The following is a 21,639-nucleotide window of genomic DNA, read 5'->3' on the forward strand; positions in this document are numbered from 1 at the left end:
TAGCAAGTGTGGATTACTCTTCCAAGTAAACCATATACTCAGTAGCAGCAGGAACTGACTGGGTCATGTGATAAGCTACAGCCCTGCTCTGATTAAAATAGAGCATGTTATTACCTGGACAGTGGATGCTTCCTTTCAGACAAATTAAATTTTCTGATGCTGAAAAGAAGAAAGTAGTGACAAAAAAAGCTGACAAAATGTTAAGGCCAAGCAAGTTGACGGTGTTGCTATTACGGCAGGAAGGACACAGTGCTGGGATGAATGGAATTGAACTATTTACTCCAACAGCATCATAACATAGTATGTAAGGTCACAAGTTAGAACACTGAGTGGTGTGGGTTCAATTTTATGACAAAATTATTTCTTCTTTTGTCTCTCTCTCTCTCTCTCTCTCTCTCTCTGTCTCTCTCTCTCTCTCTCTCTCTGACGGACGGTTCCACGACCTATATTTGCGGTCATTTTGGTTTTTCACTACTTCTTGTTTCTTCCTTCCTTTGGTTGGTTCCTTACTTTGTTCTTCTCCATCTCACTGTCTTCCTTACTCTTTTCCTTGCCTCCTCCTCCTTGCCTCCTCCTCCTTGCCTCCTCCTCCTTGCCTCCTCCTCCTTGCCTCCTTCTCCTTGCCTTCTCTGGTCTCCGCCTCGGTGTTTGAGACAGTCTGTCCTCTCTCTCTCTCCCTCTCTCTCTCTTCTTTTTTCTCTTCTTCCTTCCTCCCTGTGCGCGCCCGAAGGCCGACCCACGCGTTCGCACGCTTAGCCGGTGCCGGGGTAACGCGTAATTCCCCGCCCTGGGTAGACAAGTAAGGCACGCACGTACCCCCTGGTAAAGGCCAGGCCCAGGGAGGGGTGATTGCCTGAGCTGATACCTTCCGACCATGCCGATTGGTCCCTCCGTCTGTTTCTCGGGAGGTGTGACCTGAGGTGTAAACATTCACCTAAGGCGGGAGTGCCCTCTGAGAGGGTCCCCACAAGGAAGGAGCGCGCCATCGGAGATGCTGGCAATCATGGGGGATTCCTCTGCAATGGATTTCTCTTCTTCTTCTCTCTCTACTTCTGCCCATAAACGGAAACTTGACCAGCCACCAGTGACAAAAGTACTACCGCCTGCCCCACAGTTCCTCGTAGTTTCTCGATCTGAGGACGGGAAGGATTTTTCCTCTGTCAACCCTTTCGTTATCCAGAAGGGCGTAGATGCCATAGCCGGATCTGTCAAGTCATGTACCAGGTTGCGTAATGGTACCCTTGTTACTAGAAACTGAGAGCGCCTTTGAGGCACAAAAACTGCTTCGGGCCACACTCCTGTACACGTTCCCTGTCCGGGTGGAGGCTCACCGCACTTTGAATTCGTCTTGTGGTGTGGTATATACTCGATCACTCGACGGATTGGCTGACGACGAGATTCAGTCTTTCCTCGCTGAGCAGGGCGTGACGGCTGTCCATAGGGTCATGAAAAAAGTCAACAATGACCTTGTACCGACCCGGACACTTTTCTTGACCTTGATAGTGTTCAGCTGCCGTGGCGTATCAAAGCGGGCTACGAGGTTATTTCTGTTCACCCTTATGTCCCGACACCTACGCGCTGCTACCAGTGTCAGCGTTTTAATCACACTCGCCAGTCTTGTTCCAATGTGGCTAAATGTGTCACTTGTGGCAGGGATGCCCATGAGGGTGACTGTCCACCGCCGTCTCCTCGTTGTGTGAACTGTCAGGATGACCATGCAGTGTCCTCCCGCGACTGTCCCATCTACAAGGAAGAACACTGTATCCAAGAAATTCGGGTCAAAGAGAAAGTGTCGACCTCGGCTGCTCGCAAGCTATTTGCTAGTAGGAAGCCCACGCTGCTCCCAGCGGGAAAATACAGTACTGTCCTTGCCTCTCCTCGGACTACCAGGGAGGTGGCGACGCAGACATGCGATCTGACCTTCAGCACCACGGTCGTCCGTTCGGCCAGTGCTAAGATCGCGCGGTCGACGTCTCCTCTTCCTCCCGTCACCCCTCAGACACAAGCACGTTCATCAGCTTCTGCCAAGGTGAAGACCCAGAAGTCAGATGCATGGGCCTTCAAGAAGGAACCGTCCCGTGCAGACTTCCTACGTACCTCGAACTCCCAGCCATCGACCAGTACTTCCACTAAACGACCTTCCAAGAAGGCTCATAGGAAGCACAGTTCTCCTTCTCCGCCACGGCGCATTTCTTCTCCTGCGCCACCCAGCAGTTGCCGCCCCAGGCCGTCATCCGTTTCGCCTGGCTGCACCGCTGGTAGCTGAACATCTGGCCATCCACCGGCGGAGGAAGCTCCTCCTCCCGGCCATCTTAACGAGATGGCCGATGAACCTATAGAACCAATGGACGATGACTGTCGGCCTACTGATAGCGGCAGCAGTGCTCGCTCGAAGCCAGGCCCTCAGCGGCCTTCGAGGTGACCTGTTCTTTCATCTTCCTTTTCTTCTCACGATGGCACTTATTCACTGGAATATTCGCAGCATTCGCTCCAACCGAGAGGACTTGAAGTTGCTGCTCCGCTTGCACCGTCCGCTCGTCGTAGCCCTCCAGGAAACGAAGCTACGCACATGCGATCACATTGCCTTGGCACACTACACCTCTGTGCGTTTTGACCTACCCCCTGTGGTAGTTATTCTGGCTCATGGAGGGGTTATGTTGCTGGTCTGGGATGATATTTACTACAACCTCATCACATTGCACACTGGCCTGCAGGCAGTTGCCGTCCAAATTACTCTCCCCACTTTTACATTTTCCATTTGTACCGTTTACACTCCATCGTCGTCTGCCGTTACCAGGGCAGACATGATGCAAATTATTGCTCAGCTACCTGCACCATTTTTGTTAACTGGAGACTTCAATGCCCAGCATCCCCTTTGGGGATCTCCAGCATTCTGCCCTGTTAGTAGACCTTTTCAACCAACTCAATCTTGTCTGCCTCAATACTGGCGCCCCTACTTTTCTTTCGGACACATCTCACACCTATTCCCGTTTAGACCTCTCTATATGTACTACTCAACTTGTACGCCGGTTTCAGTGGTATGCCCTTTCTGATACATATTCGAGCGACCACTTCCCGTGTGTCATCCATCTCCTGCATCATACCCCCTCTCCGTGCTCGACTAGTTGGAACATCTCCAAAGCAGACTGGGGGCTCTTCTCTTCCAGGGCGACCTTTCAGGATCAAACCTTCACAAGCTGCGATAGTCGGGTCGCACACCTCATGGAAGTCATTCTCACTGCTGCTGAATATTCCATCCCTCACACTACTTCTTCTCCACGTCGCGTACCGGTCCCCTGGTGGACCACAGCATGTAGAGACGCTTTACGTGCTTGTCGACGTGCTTTACGCACCTTTAAACGCCACCCTACAGTGGCGAATTGTATCACTTATAAATGATTACGTGCGCAGTGCCGTCGTATTATTAAAGAAAGCAAGAAAGCCAGCTGGGCTGCATTTGCTTTCACAAGCACCTTCAACAGTTTTACTCCTTCTTCTGTCGTCTGGGGTAGCCTGCGCAGGCTATCTGGCACTAAGGTCCACTCACCAGTTTCTGGCTTGACGGTCGCGAATGATGTCCTTGTGGCCCCTGAGGATGTCTCCAATGCCTTCGGCCGCTTTTTCGCAGAGGTTTCGAGCTCCGCTCATTACCACCCTGCCTTCCTCCCCCGAAAACAGGCAGAGGAGGCTAGGCCACCTAACTTCCGCTCCTCGAATCGTGAAAGTTATAATGCCCCTTTCACCATGCGGGAACTCGAGAATGCACTTGCCCGGTCACGGTCCTCCGCTCCAGGGTCTGATTCTATTCATATTTAGATGCTGAAGAACCTTTCTCATGCGGGTAAAGGTTTCCTTCTTCGTACTTACAATCGCATCTGGATTGAGGGACATGTTCCCGCATGCTGGCACGAGTCTATTGTTGTACCGATTCCTAAGCCGGGGAAGGACAAGCACTTGCCTTCCAGTTATCGACCCATCTCGCTTACCAGCTGTGTCTGTAAGGTGATGGAGCGAATGGTTAACTCTCATTTGGTTTGGCTGCTCGAATCTCGACGCCTACTTACCAATGTACAATGTGGATTTCGTAGGCGCCGCTCTGCTGTTGACCATCTGGTTACCTTGTCGACCTTCATTATGAATAACTTCTTGCGGAAGCGCCCGACCGCGGCTGTGTTCTTTGATTTGGATAAGGCTTACGACACCTGTTGGAGGGTGGGCATTCTCCGCACCATGCATACATGGGGCCTTTGCGGTCGCCTCCCTCTTTTTATTCGTTCCTTTTTAATGGATCGACAGTTCAGGGTACGTGTGGGTTCTGTCCTGTCAGACACCTTTCGCCAGGAGAATGGGGTGCCACAGGGCTCAGTTTTGAGCGTCGCTCTCTTCGCCATAGCGATCAATCCAATAATGGATTGCCTCCCAGCTGATGTATCAGGCTCCCTTTTCGTGGACGATTTTACCATCTATTGCAGCGCGCAGCGTACACGTTTCCTGGAGCGCTGTCTTCAGCGTTCTCTTGACCATCTTTACTCCTGGAGTGTCGCCAATGGCTTCCATTTTTCTGCCGAGAAGACGGTCTGTATTAACTTCTGGCGCTACAAAGAGTTTCTCCCACCGTCCTTACGACTCGGTCCCGTTGCTCTCCCATTCATGGAGACAAAAAATTTTTAGGTCTTACATTTGACAGGAAACTTAGCTGGTCTCCACATGTGCCTTATTTGGCTGCCCGTTGTACCCGTTCTCTAAATGTCCTCCGTGTTCTCAGTGGTATGTCGTGGGGAGCGGATCAAACCGTTCTACTTCACCTATATTGGTCGATCGTCCGCTCAAAGCTGGGGTATGGGAGCTTCGTATACTCTTCTGCATGGCCGTCCATCTTACGCCGCCTCAACTCCATACAACATCGGGGTTTACGTCTTGTGATCGGAGTGTTTTATACTAGTCCCGTCGAGAGTCTTCATGCTGAAGCTGGTGAATTGCCACTGACCTACCGGCGCGATATACTGCTTTGTCGGTATGCCTGTCGGCTACTGTCAATGCCCGACCACCCGTCTTATCATTCCTTTTTTGACGACTCTCTCGATCGTCAATACGGGTCGTATGTCTCTGCCCTGTTACCCCCTGTCACCACCTTGATTTTTCACTCCCTGCAACCTTTAGAGTGGGCGAGAGCCACACGCCACCTTGGCTCCAGGCTCAGGTTCGCGTTCACCTTGACCTCAGCTCGCTCCCAAAGGAGGTTACCCCCGGTTCGGTATACCACTCCCGTTTTGTCGAACTTCGTTGGAAGTTCATTAATATGACCTTCATTTATACAGATGGCTCTAAGACCAATGACGGGGTCGGGTGTTCTTTTATTGTCGGGGCACAAAGTTCCAAATACCGGCTCCATGGCCATTGTTCGGCCTTCACAGCTGAGCTCTTTGCCCTCTACCAGGCTGTTCTTTATATCTGCCGCCACCGACATTCTGCTTATGTCATCTGCTCCGATTCCCTGAGCGCCATCCAGAGCCTCAGTGATCCGTATCCGGTTCACCCTTTCGTGCACCGGATCCAACGCTCTCTTCAGCAGCTGGTGGACGACGGCTCTCCGGTTAGCTTTATGTGGGTTCCTGGCCATGTCGGTATCCCTGGAAACAAAGCTGCAGATGCCGCGGCCAAGGCTGCGGTCCTCCAGCCTCAGACAGCTTCTTGTTGTGTCCCTTCATCAGATTGTAGCAGGGTCATTTGTCGGCGCATTTTATCGCTGTGGCATGCCTATTGGGCTGCACTTACGGACAACAAGCTTCGGGCCTTGAAACCTCTTCCCATGGCTTGGACATCCTCCTCACGCCCTTCTCGGCGGTAGGAGGTAGTTTTGGCCCGGTTACGGATTGGACACTGCCGGTTCAGCCATCGCCATCTGCTGACGGCTGCGCCGGCGCCGTTCTGCCCATGTGGGCAATTGCTGAAGGTCCGCCACATTTTAATGTCCTGTCCGGATTTTACTACACTGCGTCTTGATCTTGGCCTGCCATGTACTCTCGATGCCATTTTAGCGGATGGCCCAGGAGCAGCTGCTCACGTTCTTCGTTTTATCAACTTGACAAACCTGTCTAAGGCCATTTGATTATGCTGTTTTTTTAATCCTATGCCTGTCAATCTTTTATCGTGTTTTCCCTTTTAGTTGCTGTTTTAAACTTGTGCCTCGCGGTGCATTCCTAACGTAGTCTGGGCGCTAATGACCATTGAAGTTGTGCGCCCTAAAACCACAAAAAAAAATCTCTCTCTCTCTCTCTCTCTCTCTCTCTCTCTCTCTCTCCCTCTCTCCCTCCCTCTCAGCTTATAACCATCTTCATTGTACTGGTTACAAGATATATGTGCATACAAATTTATTTATAATGTTAGAATTATTCACTTTTAGAGAGATAGTTGGCATAGGAACATTGGTAACATAAATTGTTGTCACACTAAGAACATTGTACAAAAGACACTTTGCAACAGTGTCAGGTAATTTTCAGTAAAGTTAAGTGGAATCATATGTAATCAACATTCTGCAATACTGATTTTCAGCATGTTGATTTTGCAGCCATAAACCAGTGACTAACGTAGGTTCAGCGGACTTCTTCTGTACTTTGTCATATAAACCAATGCATTTTGACACTCGAACAAGAAAAGAAAGAAGAAGAAAAAACTCATATCACTCGCATTGAACTTGCAGCGTAAAGAGTGCCAACATGACAGTATACATGCTGGACAGTGTCACCATCCTTAATGGGTGCACTATTGTCATGTATTGTAACCAAATTAATCTCTCTTAATTACTGAGGATGATAAGTGCTGAACGAAGGCCTACTAGTGGGATTGGTTTTACCGTGAGATGATTGACAACTTAAGCTACATCACCATTCAGTCCATTTTTTGGTACCCCTCCCAGTCCCCATCCTCTGCCTCGGAGAAAAATTGTTCTCTCTATGAAATGTATTTTTAAAATGTGTAAGGTTGAGAGAGAGAGAGAGAGAGAGAGAGAGAGAGAGAGAGGGAGAGAGGGGCAAACCTCATTCAGTTTTTATGCAAATGTATTGATTCATACTTATTATTCTGTGAATAAATGCTTAACACGTCGAGTCCCAAGCCCGAGCGCAGCTCGTGTGGCAGGCACGCTGTGAGCATCCCGTGCCTGAGCTCTGCTAGTCTTCCTCTGTTTGCTTTGTTTTCGTTGCGCTTGCATCTAATATTCGGGCTTCGTGTGCTGTGATCTGCCCACTGCATGGTGCTGCTGTCGTGTGGATATTTCTGAAACTATTTCGGCGTTGTCAAGGACAATCCTCAGTTGTTCAAAACCACTGTACCGTCGTGTGGCGCCATAGTTTTCGTGTAATTCTTGTTGTGCTTGCAGTGCATTTTGCAATAAATATGTCAAAGTTTTTGACTAATACTGAGATTGAGAAACTTTTGAACGAGACATTTGAAAATGCCGGTTCCAAAGGGGACGTTTGTGAAAGTGAATACAGTGATTTTGCTTTTTAAGCAGACTCTTGTACAAAAGCAACATTATTTTTTCTTTCCATTGTTATTCATTGCTCTGTGTAATAAGTCTGCTATTTAGGTTACGTGTCCATTGTGTTTTCAGTCGAAATTTCACCTCCGTCGGTATATAATTTACTGCCTAATACTGAAGGCAGTACTTCAAATGTAGTGCCATCTACAGAGTCACCATGTGAGAGAAGGTGTTGTAGTGTTCCAAAATCTTCAGATGTGGAATTAGGGTGGACTACATTAGAGGTGCAGCCTTCATTGCCTGAATTCAAAGAGAAAAGTGGGTGTGTGGCAGAAGTGGATGACAGCAGCAGTCCTTTCGATATTTTTTTCAATTTTTATCCCTGAATCAATGGTAAAACACATCAAGCCAGAAACTCTCAGGTTTGCGAAATCTATTGCAGATAAAATGAGATCATCAGGCAAAATGAAACCCAATAGCATGTGGATTTCATGGACTGGGGTACAGCTTCATGAAATGTATTTGTTCTTTGCTGTCACAATCCACATGTGCCTGTTGAAGAAAAATAGACTGCATGGTTACTGATCTACAAACAGCTTTGTTTCCATGCCTTTTCCAGGTTCAGTTCTACCTATAAATAGTTTTTTTGCTATTTTCTCTTGCCTAAATGTAAATGACAATGCCTCATACATTCCAAGAAATGAACCTGGCTATGATCCCATGCACAAAATCAGACCATTCCTGAATCATTTACTCGCACAGTTTCCATTATTGTTTTCACCTGAGGAAAACCTCACTATAGATGAAGGTGTCTATGGATTTGGGGGAAGAGTTATTTTTTGTGTCCATATAAAAAACAAACCTGACAAGTATGGTATCAAGCTGTTTACCTTGTGTCATGCAAAGACAGGATATGTTTTACACACTGAAGTTTACACAGGTAAAGGGCAGGAAGACAATTCAGTCGCTGCTCTTTTTCAGAGATTTCTGTCTGGCTACCTCAAAAAGGGACATACTGTTTATATGGACAGATATTACACTTCACCTGCTGTTTTTGATTTCCTGTGGGGAATAAGACGAAGGCTGTGGGGACGTGCATGCCTAATCGTAGAGGACTTCCTAAGTGAGGTGTATTCAGCAAAAAACTGAAAAAAAAGTGACTGTGTATTTATGAGGAAGGAACATTTGATGACCAACTTATATCTTACTACCCTTCCAAGAGAAGGCAAATGAAATGATGGAAGAAACTGTTTTTCCATCTTTTTATAATGGCAGCAGTGAATACTTTCATCTTGTACTGTAAAACAAGAAACGATCAGAACAAAGGATGCCATTTGGCAAATTTTCTTCTGCAATTATGTGAAGAATTTTCAAAGAAAGGTTCTGTACATCAACATACTGCTACTCCTCAAAATGTGTGTAGCAGCAGACTTCTAGGAAGGCATTTTGTAGACAGGATTCCTTCCACTAAAAAGAAGGCACATCCCACAAGAGTGTGCAAAGTTTGTGCAGAAAAAACAAAACTGTCCAATTCAAAGTCTTCAAGAAAAGAAACAGTATGGTGGTGCCCTGACTGTAAAATTCCACTGTGCATTCAGTGTGTTTCAAATTGTACCATACAAGGGCAAATTATTGTTAAATGTACAGGTGAGAATCTGCGCAGAATTTTTTTGCACTAAATATGTACTGAAATGTAAATAAAATTGGTGTTCTAAATTTGTATTTAAATGAGCTTTATTTTACAAATGGATCAAATAGAAACCTTTCCTTCTAAAAAAATGTTTCCATATCTTTAAATAAGGTTATAAGAATGAAATGGTAGTTAAAGAGGTGCCAAAAATGCCCGGGTTCTGTTACATGCATGCTCCAAAGGGTTCGGGACTCAAAAGTGTTAAAAGTGATGGTGCCTGAAGAGTATTTTCAAACAAAAGTGGCTATCTACATTTAAGAGTTGTACAATGCATTGACGTGTAGCATGTGACAGCACTCCACTTCTTGGGATACTGAAGTATATGCTGTAACAGCCTCTTCTCCCTGTTACTCAACAGTAAACATGATGGTACTGCTAAACTGACCATTCTTCAGTTCAGTTTTCTGCATAAGAGGTGGTTGTTGTTTTTGTTGTGATAGTGGTCATGTCCTTCAGTTCAAAGAGTGGTTTGACGTAGCTCTCCATGTTAGTCAACCCTGGATGCGTCTCTTCATCCCTGCACAATTACTGCAATTCACATCCACTTGAATGTGCTCAGTATGGTCAAACTATTTCTTGATCAACAAAATAAAAATTCATTTGTCAGCTGACTTTTTATCTTTGTTGAAATATTCTGCAGCAGTTGAACTACAGCTATGAACAAAATCACTATTTCTTGATGTCTCAGAATGTGTCCAATCTGGCTATTTCTTCTTTTAGTCCGAATTTCAGTGTGGTAACTCTTCTATTAGTTACTCAGGCTACATATTTCATCTTTGGTGTCCTTTTATATCCTCACATTTCAAAAATTTCTATCTCCTCTTGCGTGTTGTCATACTATATAGAGTCTTAACTGCTATTTTTTTTAGCTTGCAGATGGTTCCGAGTATTGTGGATGCGGTAATCGTAGTGAATTTTTCTAGTGTATATTTTGCATTCTTCTTCTACCTGCGAGCTCACACAGGGCTATTTTTTGGATGAGCAAACAAACTCATGCTCACTGAGGTCGTATCAGTAGCAGTATGCACTAGTTGGGCAACCACACAACCTACAATAATTCTGCTTTGAGTATACATAAGGGTCAGTTGCTTAATGCTGCCTTTTGCCCCAAATTACAATTAAGCATTGATGTGGTTTAGCATAACAGTTAGTGAACTGTTTACACAGTTAAGCATAGGTTTCCAAACACATTGAAAATTGGATTGATTAACAAAATGAAATGAGGTACTGTAACCTGGAGGCTTGTGAAGTAGTTGATTCACTGGTTTGAATTCAACTTGTAATTTATTACGAGCAAAAGAATAAGAAACTCATACAACAAGTTTGCAATATGATTCTGATGGATTTACTGCAAGTATTTAAATAAATTGATTGCCAGAGGAGAGCAAAGCAAGCAGAGCGACAAACAAAAGTTCCAAATGATAGCTAATCCCACGTATTGTAGCACATATTCTGCAGTTTGTGATCTGAAATGATCGCAAAAGTTTCACTAAAACCCATTAAAAGATCAAATTAGTTCTGACACTGCTGTCAGTTCTGCTACTCCCTCACATATTACTGTAATGTCCAAACGCGGTCATCTAGAATCATGCTATCCTGAGTAACCTTAACACTTGCAAAATGATAACCACCCAGTATTACCAAGTTTATCAAAAAAGATCCCACTGATAGCACCAGACACCTCTGCTTGCTTACTCCAGAGCTATATCACATTATCAACCATTCAAGTTTAAGATTGGTGCTTTCCCTGGGCCATCTTATCAAAACGATGCACATTACATTGATTTGTATACATTATACACATTTAATGAACATATTCATAAATTTACATGTGTTTACATCTTGTTTCGTATATAAATATCAATGTTTTATCCTTTTAATTTGTTATTTTTGCATTTGTGCTGAGGGGGAGCCACAGAACCTTACGAAGTGTTTCTGTATTCTGCCAGCTGTTGCAGCACCACTTCACACAAAGCATATTTCTTTATTCATACAAACTTACCAAATGCTATGAGGGGCATCCAATAAATAACTCAATTTTTTTTTTCAAGGCCAATTTCAGTTTAAAATATGTGGAATGTGTTGCAGGATGTTGTGGAATATTCCTGAATCATCCCTTACAGTTTCATGAAGTTCAGATAGGTAGCAGCGCTATTCACAATGACATTTGTAACAGAGGTGCTTTGCAAGCAGAGAGCTGTCATTGAGTTTCTTTTGCCAGAAAACCAGAGTATTGCAGATATTCATAGGCACTTGCAGAATTTCTACTGAGACTTTGCAGGGAACAAATGCATGGTGAGTCATTGGGCAAAGGATCTGTCATCATCGCAGCAGGATCATGCAAGCTTTCCAGTCTCCCATGTACAGGACGGCTGCACCCAGCTGTGACTCCTGCAATGTTGGAATGTGTGGACACTCTCATTCGAGGTGATCGACAAATCACAAACACACACCTCGCTGCACAACTGGATGTCTCTGTAGTGTTCACACACTTGTCCACCAGTTAGGGTACTCAGTGGTGTGTGCCCTCTGGGCTCCTCACTGCCTAACAAAGACCATAAAGAGCAAAAAATATCATTTGTGCAGAATTGCTTGCATGTTGCATGGCTGATAATGACAATTTTTTTTCTCGAACATCATCACAGGCAATGAAACATGGGTTCATCATTTTGAATCGGAAACAAAATGGCAATCCATGGAGTGGTGCCACACCGCCTCCCTTCCAAAGCAAACATTCAAAGCCACACCCTCAGCCGGTAAAGCCATAGTCTTCTGGGACTCGGAAGGGGTTATTGTGTTTGGTGCAGTGATGAACTGTGAAGTGTATTGTGCTGTCATCAGGAAATTGAAGAAATGACCTCAGCATGTTTGTCACCACAAAATTGCAAGCTAACTTCTTCTTCTTCTTCTTCTTCTTCTCCTTCTCCTCCATGACAACACAAGGCCTCACACTAGTCTGCACACCTGAGAGCAGCTCATAAAAACATCATTGGACTGTTTGTCCTCATCCACCCAACAGACTGGATATTGCATCTTCTGACTTCCATCTGTTTGACCCAATGAAGACTTTTCTTCACAGGAATCAGTATGTTGATGATGGGGAGGTTATGTGTGAAGCAAGACGTTGGCTCTGATCGACCAGAAAAGTAGTACCATGTGAGCATACAGACCCTCCCAGCTAGATGGCATAAGGGTGTATGGTTTAATGAAGATTATGTTGAAAGGTAGTTTTTTGTAGCCAAAAAGAGCGGGGAGTAATATGGTGTATTGGAATCTTGAATAAAACCAACCTGCTTTCAGAAAAAAGTGTGTTCATTACTTACTGGTTGCCCCTCGTCTTTACATAAATTATTACCTTATAGGTCGTGCTGCCATGTCAACATGCTGAAGCTAACTGATAGTGTACATGTGCAGAATTTTTGTTTTATCACTGCTGAATTAAATATTATAAATAATTTAGTTTTGTATATATCGTACAATCAAGCTTGCTCATTGTGTAGCTGAAATCATTATCTACTCGGGGTGTGTCTTACAAAGCAGCATATCTGCAAATGGTTATTATTTTTTTCTAAATAAATGAACATTTAAACTTTAATAACTTCCAAACTAGACACCATACAGTAGTGCTCAAAAGTATTTTGTAGAAAGTATTAGTTACATTTACATAGAGACAGGTGTGTAATAGAAAAAACTGCCAGGACATAACTGAAGAGTAAGTAAGTATAATCCATTTAGTACAAAACTACATTTAGTTTAAACAAAGGTATCTTACATTAAAACAAAAACAAATCTTGCGGCTTGAAAGTAAGTTGTAGGTTTAAGAGTGTAAGAATAAAACAAAACTATTTTGGAATCTGAAGAACAAAACTATTTCGTTGGATAATTGTGGGCTTTGATCACAGCTGCACATCGATTTGTCATTGAATCCACAGGGTTTTGAATGGGTCACGTGGGTGTTTTTACCATTCATCCAATAACGCTGTAACCTAGTTGGTCTTCTAACTGCATATTACCCACCAGCCTGTGAATTCTCAGTACAAAAGTGCCACGAAAATAATACTCTGGGGAAATGGTTACCCTTGTAAATAAACCACAGACAAATCTGTTAAAATCTCGATATATTTTTGAGGCCCAGTGGCCACCAGTTTTGTATGTGTAGATTTTGTTACAGCAGTGCATAAAGTTCCAACTGCTTTGATCAGAATTTGTAGCACACTCACGAACCCAACTTTTGCCTCTTGACCCGAAACTACAGATATGAAAGACAAGTTACTTGCACTGGAAGGCACATAATAATATTCAATAGTGCTACTCTCTTTGAAACTGTACCTGCCACGCAGGTCCTGATACCTCATTGCGCCAAGATGGTTTCGGAAATGCTGACACTTTTGCAATGAACATAAAATAACTGAAATTTCTCCCTGTTGCAACCAAATTGTCTTCAGTGGCAACAATTTCTCAACACTGAGACAGCACACAGTGGAACAGTAAAGAAAACTAACTTACTTACTTGCATTGTAGCAATGGCATTGTGGCTGGCAAAAGCTTTGCACATTGTTTGACATCGTCTAAGTCTCTGAGTATATCACCAAGCCAAAAACACTTACAATCACAAAAACAAATTCACTTCCTACACAAATTGAAGTTTTCCAATGTTAGTTTTGTAGTACAAGCAATGACAAAGCCTACTTTGCCACAGCTGCAGTGCCGCCTTGCGACATGTGCGCTTGCTCCAGACCCCATCCGTGTTCTCCTGAACAATGGCCCATTCTCCTGTATCTTGTCCCACCAGGGTGAAATTACATCACACTCACACTTTTAATAATTTTGAATGTTTTTGCTACTGGAATACATTCTGTTGACACCTCCAAGTGACACCATTGCAGAATGATATCCGCCAGAATTTTACTTCTCTCATAACCATTCCAGTCCTTAATATAATCAGGCCCTACTTTCTATGTTGCTCTGGACTTCTTCAACTGTTTGGAAAGAACAGGAGTCTGCTGGTGCAAACTATGCAGTATTTTTGGATTTAGGACACATTTCATATCCATCCACTTGCCTTTGAAACTTCCAGAACCATTGTCTGTGCCAGCACACTGATGACTTGCGTTTCTTGACCAGCACTGTCCCATGCCGTGGCACTGGTAGAGCTCGCCCGCTTTGAGCAATTGGGACTTAAGATCGACCAGCCAAATTAAAATATAAATATATCGTGAGCTGTTAATCGAATCGTGTTGTGGTTTTCACTTTCAACAATCTAATAAAGTTCTCTATGCAACTAGATACGCTATTAGTTGCTCATGTTTACTTTAATTATTTTGGTTTATGCCATCGTGGGTGAGGTGTACAAAGGGCGTGGCCAGGGGACACGCGTATCACTGCTACGTATCAAGGCAGCAACAAATTGATCCTTGTTTGAGTAGCTTCTATGATGAACACATTGATGCAATACATCTCGGAGAAGTTCAGTTGGTTTTAGATCTTGGCTTTGGCTCCAAAAGTTTAATTTTTTTTTATCTGAAAAGAATTTTTTTTTAATTACTGAAAGTGTGTTCCGAATCATTGGTCTGCTGAAATATCCAATTATGTGGCTTGGTCTTTCTCCCGTATGAAACCATTTTATTTTCTGAAATGTCGCTCTACAGGAAACAATCCATTTTGCCATCTATTTGGACTAGAGGACCAAACCCACACTGAGAGAAACATCTCCACACCATGACCCTGCCACCACCGTGCTTATGGCCAGTACCTGGTACTTCTCAATGCCCCTTTGGTTTTTTGTTTGACATATATTTTGCACACCGTCAAAAGAAAATACATTAAATTTACTTTCATCGGTCCATGAAACTTTAGACCAATCTGTAGAATTCCAAATTTGACGTTTCTTTACAAACTCTATCCCAGACTTACTATTTTCTGAAGTTTTGAGTGGTTTATGTGATGGTCATCTACCATTTAAATCACCAGCTACTACCTGACATTTTATTGTAGAGACAAGTAGGTTCTGTCCATTATGCTACTCCAGATCATCCCTAATTTGTCAAGTTCATTTTCTAGGACCAGCAGCTGACTGCTTGCATGTCATTCTGTCCTTCCACCTTGTTGCTTTTAGGGGATGATCTGACCTTGGCTACTGATCCTTCCTGTTGTTGCTGTCAATTCCACACACTTATTAGTTGTCATGACATGCTGTAGTCTCTAGCAACATTAGACTGCGACTTTCCCTTCTTTAAAGCATGTGAATTGGCGTTTCTCACATGAACTGAGTATTCTTTGTATTTTGGCATGCTTCTTGTTGTCTCTACAAATAAACAGACACTGTCAGTATGCCTAAGTAACAATAGGCAATGAATACCATACCACCAAAGCTAATTACAAAATACTTTTAGGCTAAAGGAAATGTACTGGCAACTTCTGCCACCGAATGTATCAGGATGACGAAATGTAGCGGGAAGAGGTAGAAGGCACCGTATTAAGACTTGTCAGAGCTTTCCAAGTGATTTATTGTTTCCAACTACTGTACCATGTTCCCCTTGGTCTGCGTCACCGGGTCCTGCAATGCTGAGGACACCACTTCGCTGTCTGCGAAACTGCTTGGCGCAGAATGGCTGCCTCAGCGACCCGTGCACACACTGTGTGTCGGCCTTGTACACCAGCAGAGTTGCGTCATCGTCATAATGCCAGCAGTTGGCACAGTGGTCTGTGTCCCTGCCGAATCGGTGCTGCTCGGTGTGAGCTGCAGGTGGCCAGCTGTGTGCTTCCCGCCGGCGTGGCTGGGATCGCAACGACAACAAGCCCCCACGATCCCGCGTCCGAATCTGTGGCCCTCGCCTCAGAATGCCTCCAGCAAGTGTTGGAAGCCAGGACGCTTGCCTGCGGTAGTGAGCCGTGGAGTGGCCTGCCGCTGGCTAGCTACAGGTCCTGCTTCGGCCTCAGAGGGTCGAACCAGCGACCTGCTGTGGACTGGAACACTGGCGCCCCATCTGCTGCTGCATGTTGCTGACTGTTTTGCTTCGCGTCACGTAGGGTCAATTGCCACTTTTCAAGCCATTCATATATTTTTTCTAAACTGCAAAACGATTTAGAAAAAATATCTGAATGGTGTGAAAAGTGGCAGTTGACCCTAAATAACGAAAAGTGTGAGGTCATCCACATGAGTGCTAAAAAGAACTCGTTAAACTTCGGTTACATGATAAATCTGTCTAATCTAAAAGGGTAAATTAAACTAAATACCTAGGTATTACAGTTACGAACAACTTAAAAATTGGAAAGAACACATAGAAAATGTTGTGGGGAAGGCTAATCAAAGGCTGCGTTTTATCGGCAGGACACTTAGAAAATGTAACAGACCTACTAAGGAGACCTCTTTTAGAATACTGCTGCGTGGTGTGGGATCCTTACCAAATAGGACTGACGGAGTACATCGAAAAAGTTCAAAGAAAGGCAGCATGTTTTGTATTATCGCGAAATATGGGAGAGAGTGTCACAGAAATGATACAGGAATTGGCTGGAAATCATTAAAAGAAAGGCGTTTTTCGTTGCGACGGAATCTTCTCACGAAATTCCAGTCACAAACTTTCTCCTCCGTATGCGATAATGTTTTGTTGACAATGACCTACATAGAGAGGAACAATCACCACGATAAAATAAGGGAAATCAGAGCTCGTACAGAAAGATGTAGGTGTTCATTTCTTCCACGCGCTATGCGAGATTGGAATAATAGAGAATTGTGAAGGTGGTTCGATGAACCCTCTGCCAGGCACTTAAATGTGATTTGCAGAGTATCCATGTAGATGTAGATGTACTCATAACACACTAGGTTGGCCAGTGGGCCCCTTCTGCCTGTGTTTTGTGACATGCAAAACTGCTACATATACTCTTTCAGAAATTTGATGGCCCTGTGGCCTCTATTCTACTTCGCATCTGTTGGTATGCGTAACTCATTGCAATATGGCCCGCACCTGGCTGTAACTTGTGCTCAGAGTATTGCACAAAACTAACTTTCCCTAAACGTTGGTGCCGCTACAGAATATATACTTACATTGTTATTGTCTGACCTTGCTTGTTTACTGGATATGTAACCACAGCAGCATGAGGCTCTTGATGGAGTGACACAGTAATGTCTGTTGCTCTGATGTGACTGTATGCAAACAGTACCGACAACATAACACCACAACTGCAAAATACTTCTGTATACTACTGTACAAATATGATAACAATTTTATTGGCCTCCCACCAGTTTCAAAGATGTCCTTTTGACTTTTTTTTAGCAAATATTCAATTCTTTCAATGTAACTTTTTATCACCATGCCATGTTAGTATTCACCCCCCCCCCGTCTCACCAGTCATGTTATACTTGGGCTTTTCCCTGTGTCATGCTCTGTCAGCGCACCTGCCGGCCCTTGACTGCCTCACTTACACTTTGGCACCGTCCAACCTTACTGACTCATGTTGCCCAGTCATACACAGCAACAAGCTGGCTCTCTGCTGCTTGCCTCTACACAGTGCTACGCAGTCCGGCCAAGCCACTCATTCTGTCACATACGTCAGCTTGCTTCTGCAGTGTCAGTCACATAACTCACTAATTTACTTACAAAGTTAACATACATTGTAGTAATGGTATAATTCTTTTGACATTAGTATTTATAGTGCACAATTTGTGCAAATATGAGTACTTGCTTGACTTGTGAAATTTTAGTGTCTAGGAATTGCTCATTGATGTTGTAAGTGTATGGGAGTTCTGAATAGTATGTAACAAATTGTTAATGAAGATATATTTCAACAAGCAGGTAACAGTATTGAATTTTGAGATAATTTACTTAAAATTTTCAGGTTGCTTTTCATCGCCAGAACAGTCATTTTGCTGCTACTTACGAGTCTTGCAGTACTGCTGCTTTCAAGCATGGTCGTACGGAGACAGTCAGGCCTTGCACAATGGCCACTAAGGTAAAGAAAAAACAATTCTTGTATTTGTAACTTTGATCACCATAACTGACTGTTTTGCAGTCCCTCATAATTACTTATAACTACTATGAATTTTTAAAGAAAGTGAGCTTTTCCAAAGAAAAATCCAATTTCTCTTCTTCAGAAACGCTTTCCTTGCCATTGCCAGTCTACATTTTATATCCTCTCTACTTCGACCATCATCAGTTATTTTGCTCCCCAAATAGCAAGACTCCTTTACTACTTTAAGTGTCTCATTTCCTAATCTAATTCCCTCAGCATCACCCGACTTAATTAGACTACATTCCATTATCCTCGTTTTGCTTTTGTTGATGTTCATCTTATATCCTCCTTTCAAGACACTGTCCATTCCATTCAACTGCTCTTCCAAGTCCTTTGCTGTCTCTAACAGAATTACAATGTCACTGGCGAACCTCAAAGTTTTTATTTCTTCTCCATGGATTTTAATACCTACTCCGAATTTTTCTTTTGTTTCCTTTACTGCTTGCTCAATATACAGATTGAATAACATCGGGGAGAGGCTACAACCCTGTCTTACTCCCTTCCCAACCACTGCTTCTCTTTCATATCCCTCGACTCTTATAACTGCCATCTGGTTTCTGTACAAATTGTAAATAGCCTTTCGCTCCCTGTATTTTACCCCTGCCACCTTTAGAATTTGAAAGAGAGTATTCCAGTCAACATTGTCAAAAGCTTTCTCTAAGTCTACAAATGCTAGAAACGTAGGTTTGCATTTCCTTAATCTTTCTTCTAAGATAAATCGTAAGGTCAGTATTGCCTCACGTGTTCCAGTGTTTCTACGGAATCCAAACTGATCTTCCCCGAGGTCGGCTTCTACTAGTTTTTCCATTCACTTGTAAAGAATTCATGTTAGTATTTTGCAGCTGTGGCTTATTAAACTGATTGTTCGGTAATTTTCACATCTGTCAACACCTGCTTTCTTTGGGATTGGAATTGTTATATTCTTCTTCAAGTTTGAGGGTATTTCGCCTGTTTCATACATCTTGCTCACCAGATGGTAGAGTTTTGACAGGACTGGCTCTCCCAAGGCCGTCAGTAGTTCCAATGGAATGTTGTCTATTCCGGGGGCCTTGTTGCGACTCAGGTCTTTCAGTGCTCTGTCAAACTCTTCACGCAGTATCATATCTCCCATTTCATCTTCATCTACATCCTCTCCCATTTCCATAATATTGTCCTCAAGTACATCGCCCTTGTATAGACCCTCTATATACTCCTTCCACCTATCTGCTTTCCCTTCTTTGCTTAGAACTGGGTTTCCATCTGAGCTCTTGATGTTCATACAAGTGGTTCTCTTTTCTCTGAAGGTCTCTTTAATTTTCCTCTAGGCAATATCTATCTTACCCCTCGTGAGATAAGCCTCTACATCCTTACATTTGTCCTGTAGCCATCCCTGCTTAGCCATTTTGCACTTCCTGTCGAGCTCATTTTTGAGACATTTGTATTCCTTTTTGCCTGCTTCATTTACTGCATTTTTATATTTTCTCCTTTCATCATTTAAATTCAATATTTCTTCTGTTACCGAAGGATTTCTACTAGCCCTCGTCTTTTTACCTACTTGATCCTCTGCTGCCTTCACTACTTCATCCCTCAAAGCTACCCATTCTTCTTCTTCTTCTGTATTTCTTTCCCCCATTAAACAGAGAACCGACTCGTGGAGATAACATCTGGGACCTACTGATAACAAACAGACCCGAACTTTTCGACTCTGTATGTACAGAACAGGGAATCAATGATCATAAGGCCGTTGCAGCATCCCTGAATATGGAAGTTAATAGGAATATAAAAAAAACGAGGAAGGTTTATCTGTTTAGCAAGAGTAATAGAAGGCAGATTTCAGACTGCCTAACAGATCAAAACGAAAATTTCTGTTCCGACACTGACAATGTTGAGTGTTTATGGAAAAAGTTCAAGGCAATCGTAAAATGCGTTTTAGACAGGTACGTGCCGAGTAAAACTGTGAGGGTCAGGAAAAACCCACCGTGGTACAACAACAAAGTTAGGAAACTACTGCGATAGCAAAGAGAGCTCCACTCCAAGTTTAAACGCAGCCAAAACCTCTCAGACAAACAGAAGCTAAACGATGTCAAAGTTAGCGTAAGGAGGGCTATGCGTGAAGCGTTCAGTGAATTCGAAAGTAAAATTCTATGTACCGACTTGACAGAAAATCCTAGGAAGTTCTGGTCTTACGTTAAATCAGTAAGTGGCTCGAAACAGCATATCCAGACACTACGGGATGATGATGGCATTGAAACAGAGGATGACACGCGTAAAGCTGAAATACTAAACACCTTTTTCCAAAGCTGTTTCACAGAGGAAGACCGCACTGCAGTTCCTTCTCTAAATCCTTGCACAAACGAAAAAATGGCTGACATCGAAATAAGTGTCCAAGGAATAGAAAAGCAACTGGAATGACTCAATAGAGGAAAGTCCACTGGACCTGACGGGATACCAATTCGATTCTACACAGAGTACGCGAAAGAACTTGCCCCCCTTCTAACAGCCGTGTACCGCAAGTCTCTAGAGGAACGGAGGGTTCCAAATGATTGGAAAAGAGCACAGATAGTCCCAGTCTTCAAGAAGGGTCGTCGAGCAGATGCGCAAAACTATAGACCTATATCTCTGACGTCGATCTGTTGTAGAATTTTAGAACATGTTTTTTGCTCGAGTATCATGTCATTTTTGGAAACCCAGAATCTACTATGTAGGAATCAACATGGATTCCTGAAACAGCGATCGTGTGAGACCCAACTCGCTTTATTTGTTCATGAGACCCAGAAAATATTAGATACAGGCTCCCAGGTAGATGCCATTTTTCTTGACTTCCGGAAGGCGTTCGATACAGTTCCGCACTGTCGCCTGGTAAACAAAGTAAGAGCCTACGGAATATCAGACCAGCTGTGTGGCTGGATTGAAGAGTTTTTAGCAAACAGAACACAGCATGTTGTTATCAATGGAGAGACGTCTACAGACGTTAAAGTAACCTCTGGCGTGCCACAGGGGAGTGTTATGGGACCATTGCTTTTCACAATATATATAAATGACCTAGTAGATAGTGTCGGAAGTCCCATGCGGCTTTTCGCGGATGATGCTGTAGTATACAGAGAAGTTGCAGCATTAGAAAATTGTAGCGAAATGCAGGAAGATCTGCAGCAGATAGGCACTTGGTGCAGGGTGTGGCAACTGACCTTTAACATAGACAAATGTAATGTATTGCGAATACATAGATAGAAGGATCCTTTATTGTATGATTAAATGATAGCGGAACAAACACTGGTAGCAGTTACTTCTGTAAAATATCTGGGAGTATGCGTGCGGAACGATTTGAAGTGGAATGATCATATAAAATTAATTGTTGGTAAGGCGGGTACCAGGTTGAGATTCATTGGGAGAGTGCTTAGAAAATGTAGTCCATCAACAAAGGAGGTGGCTTACAAAACACTCGTTCGACCTATACTTGAGTATTGCTCATCAGTGTGGGATC

At 43.5% G+C, this 21,639-nt stretch overlaps 1 protein-coding gene across 2 annotated transcripts in view; it reads left to right on the forward strand.

Annotated features, from left to right (window-relative positions):
- LOC124555692 (carnitine O-palmitoyltransferase 2, mitochondrial) overlaps positions 1-21,639 on the forward strand; it is a 150,094-nt gene that overhangs the window by 95,975 nt on the left and 32,480 nt on the right. For both annotated transcript variants that reach the window (XM_047129694.1, XM_047129695.1), the window contains exon 10: positions 18,006-18,119. In XM_047129694.1, coding sequence (XP_046985650.1) covers positions 18,006-18,119 — 114 coding nt within the window. The remainder of the gene's footprint in view (positions 1-18,005; positions 18,120-21,639) is intronic.

Source organism: Schistocerca americana, chromosome X (assembly GCF_021461395.2).
Source record: "Schistocerca americana isolate TAMUIC-IGC-003095 chromosome X, iqSchAmer2.1, whole genome shotgun sequence".
In the NCBI taxonomy this organism is placed as follows: Eukaryota; Metazoa; Arthropoda; class Insecta; order Orthoptera; family Acrididae; genus Schistocerca; species Schistocerca americana.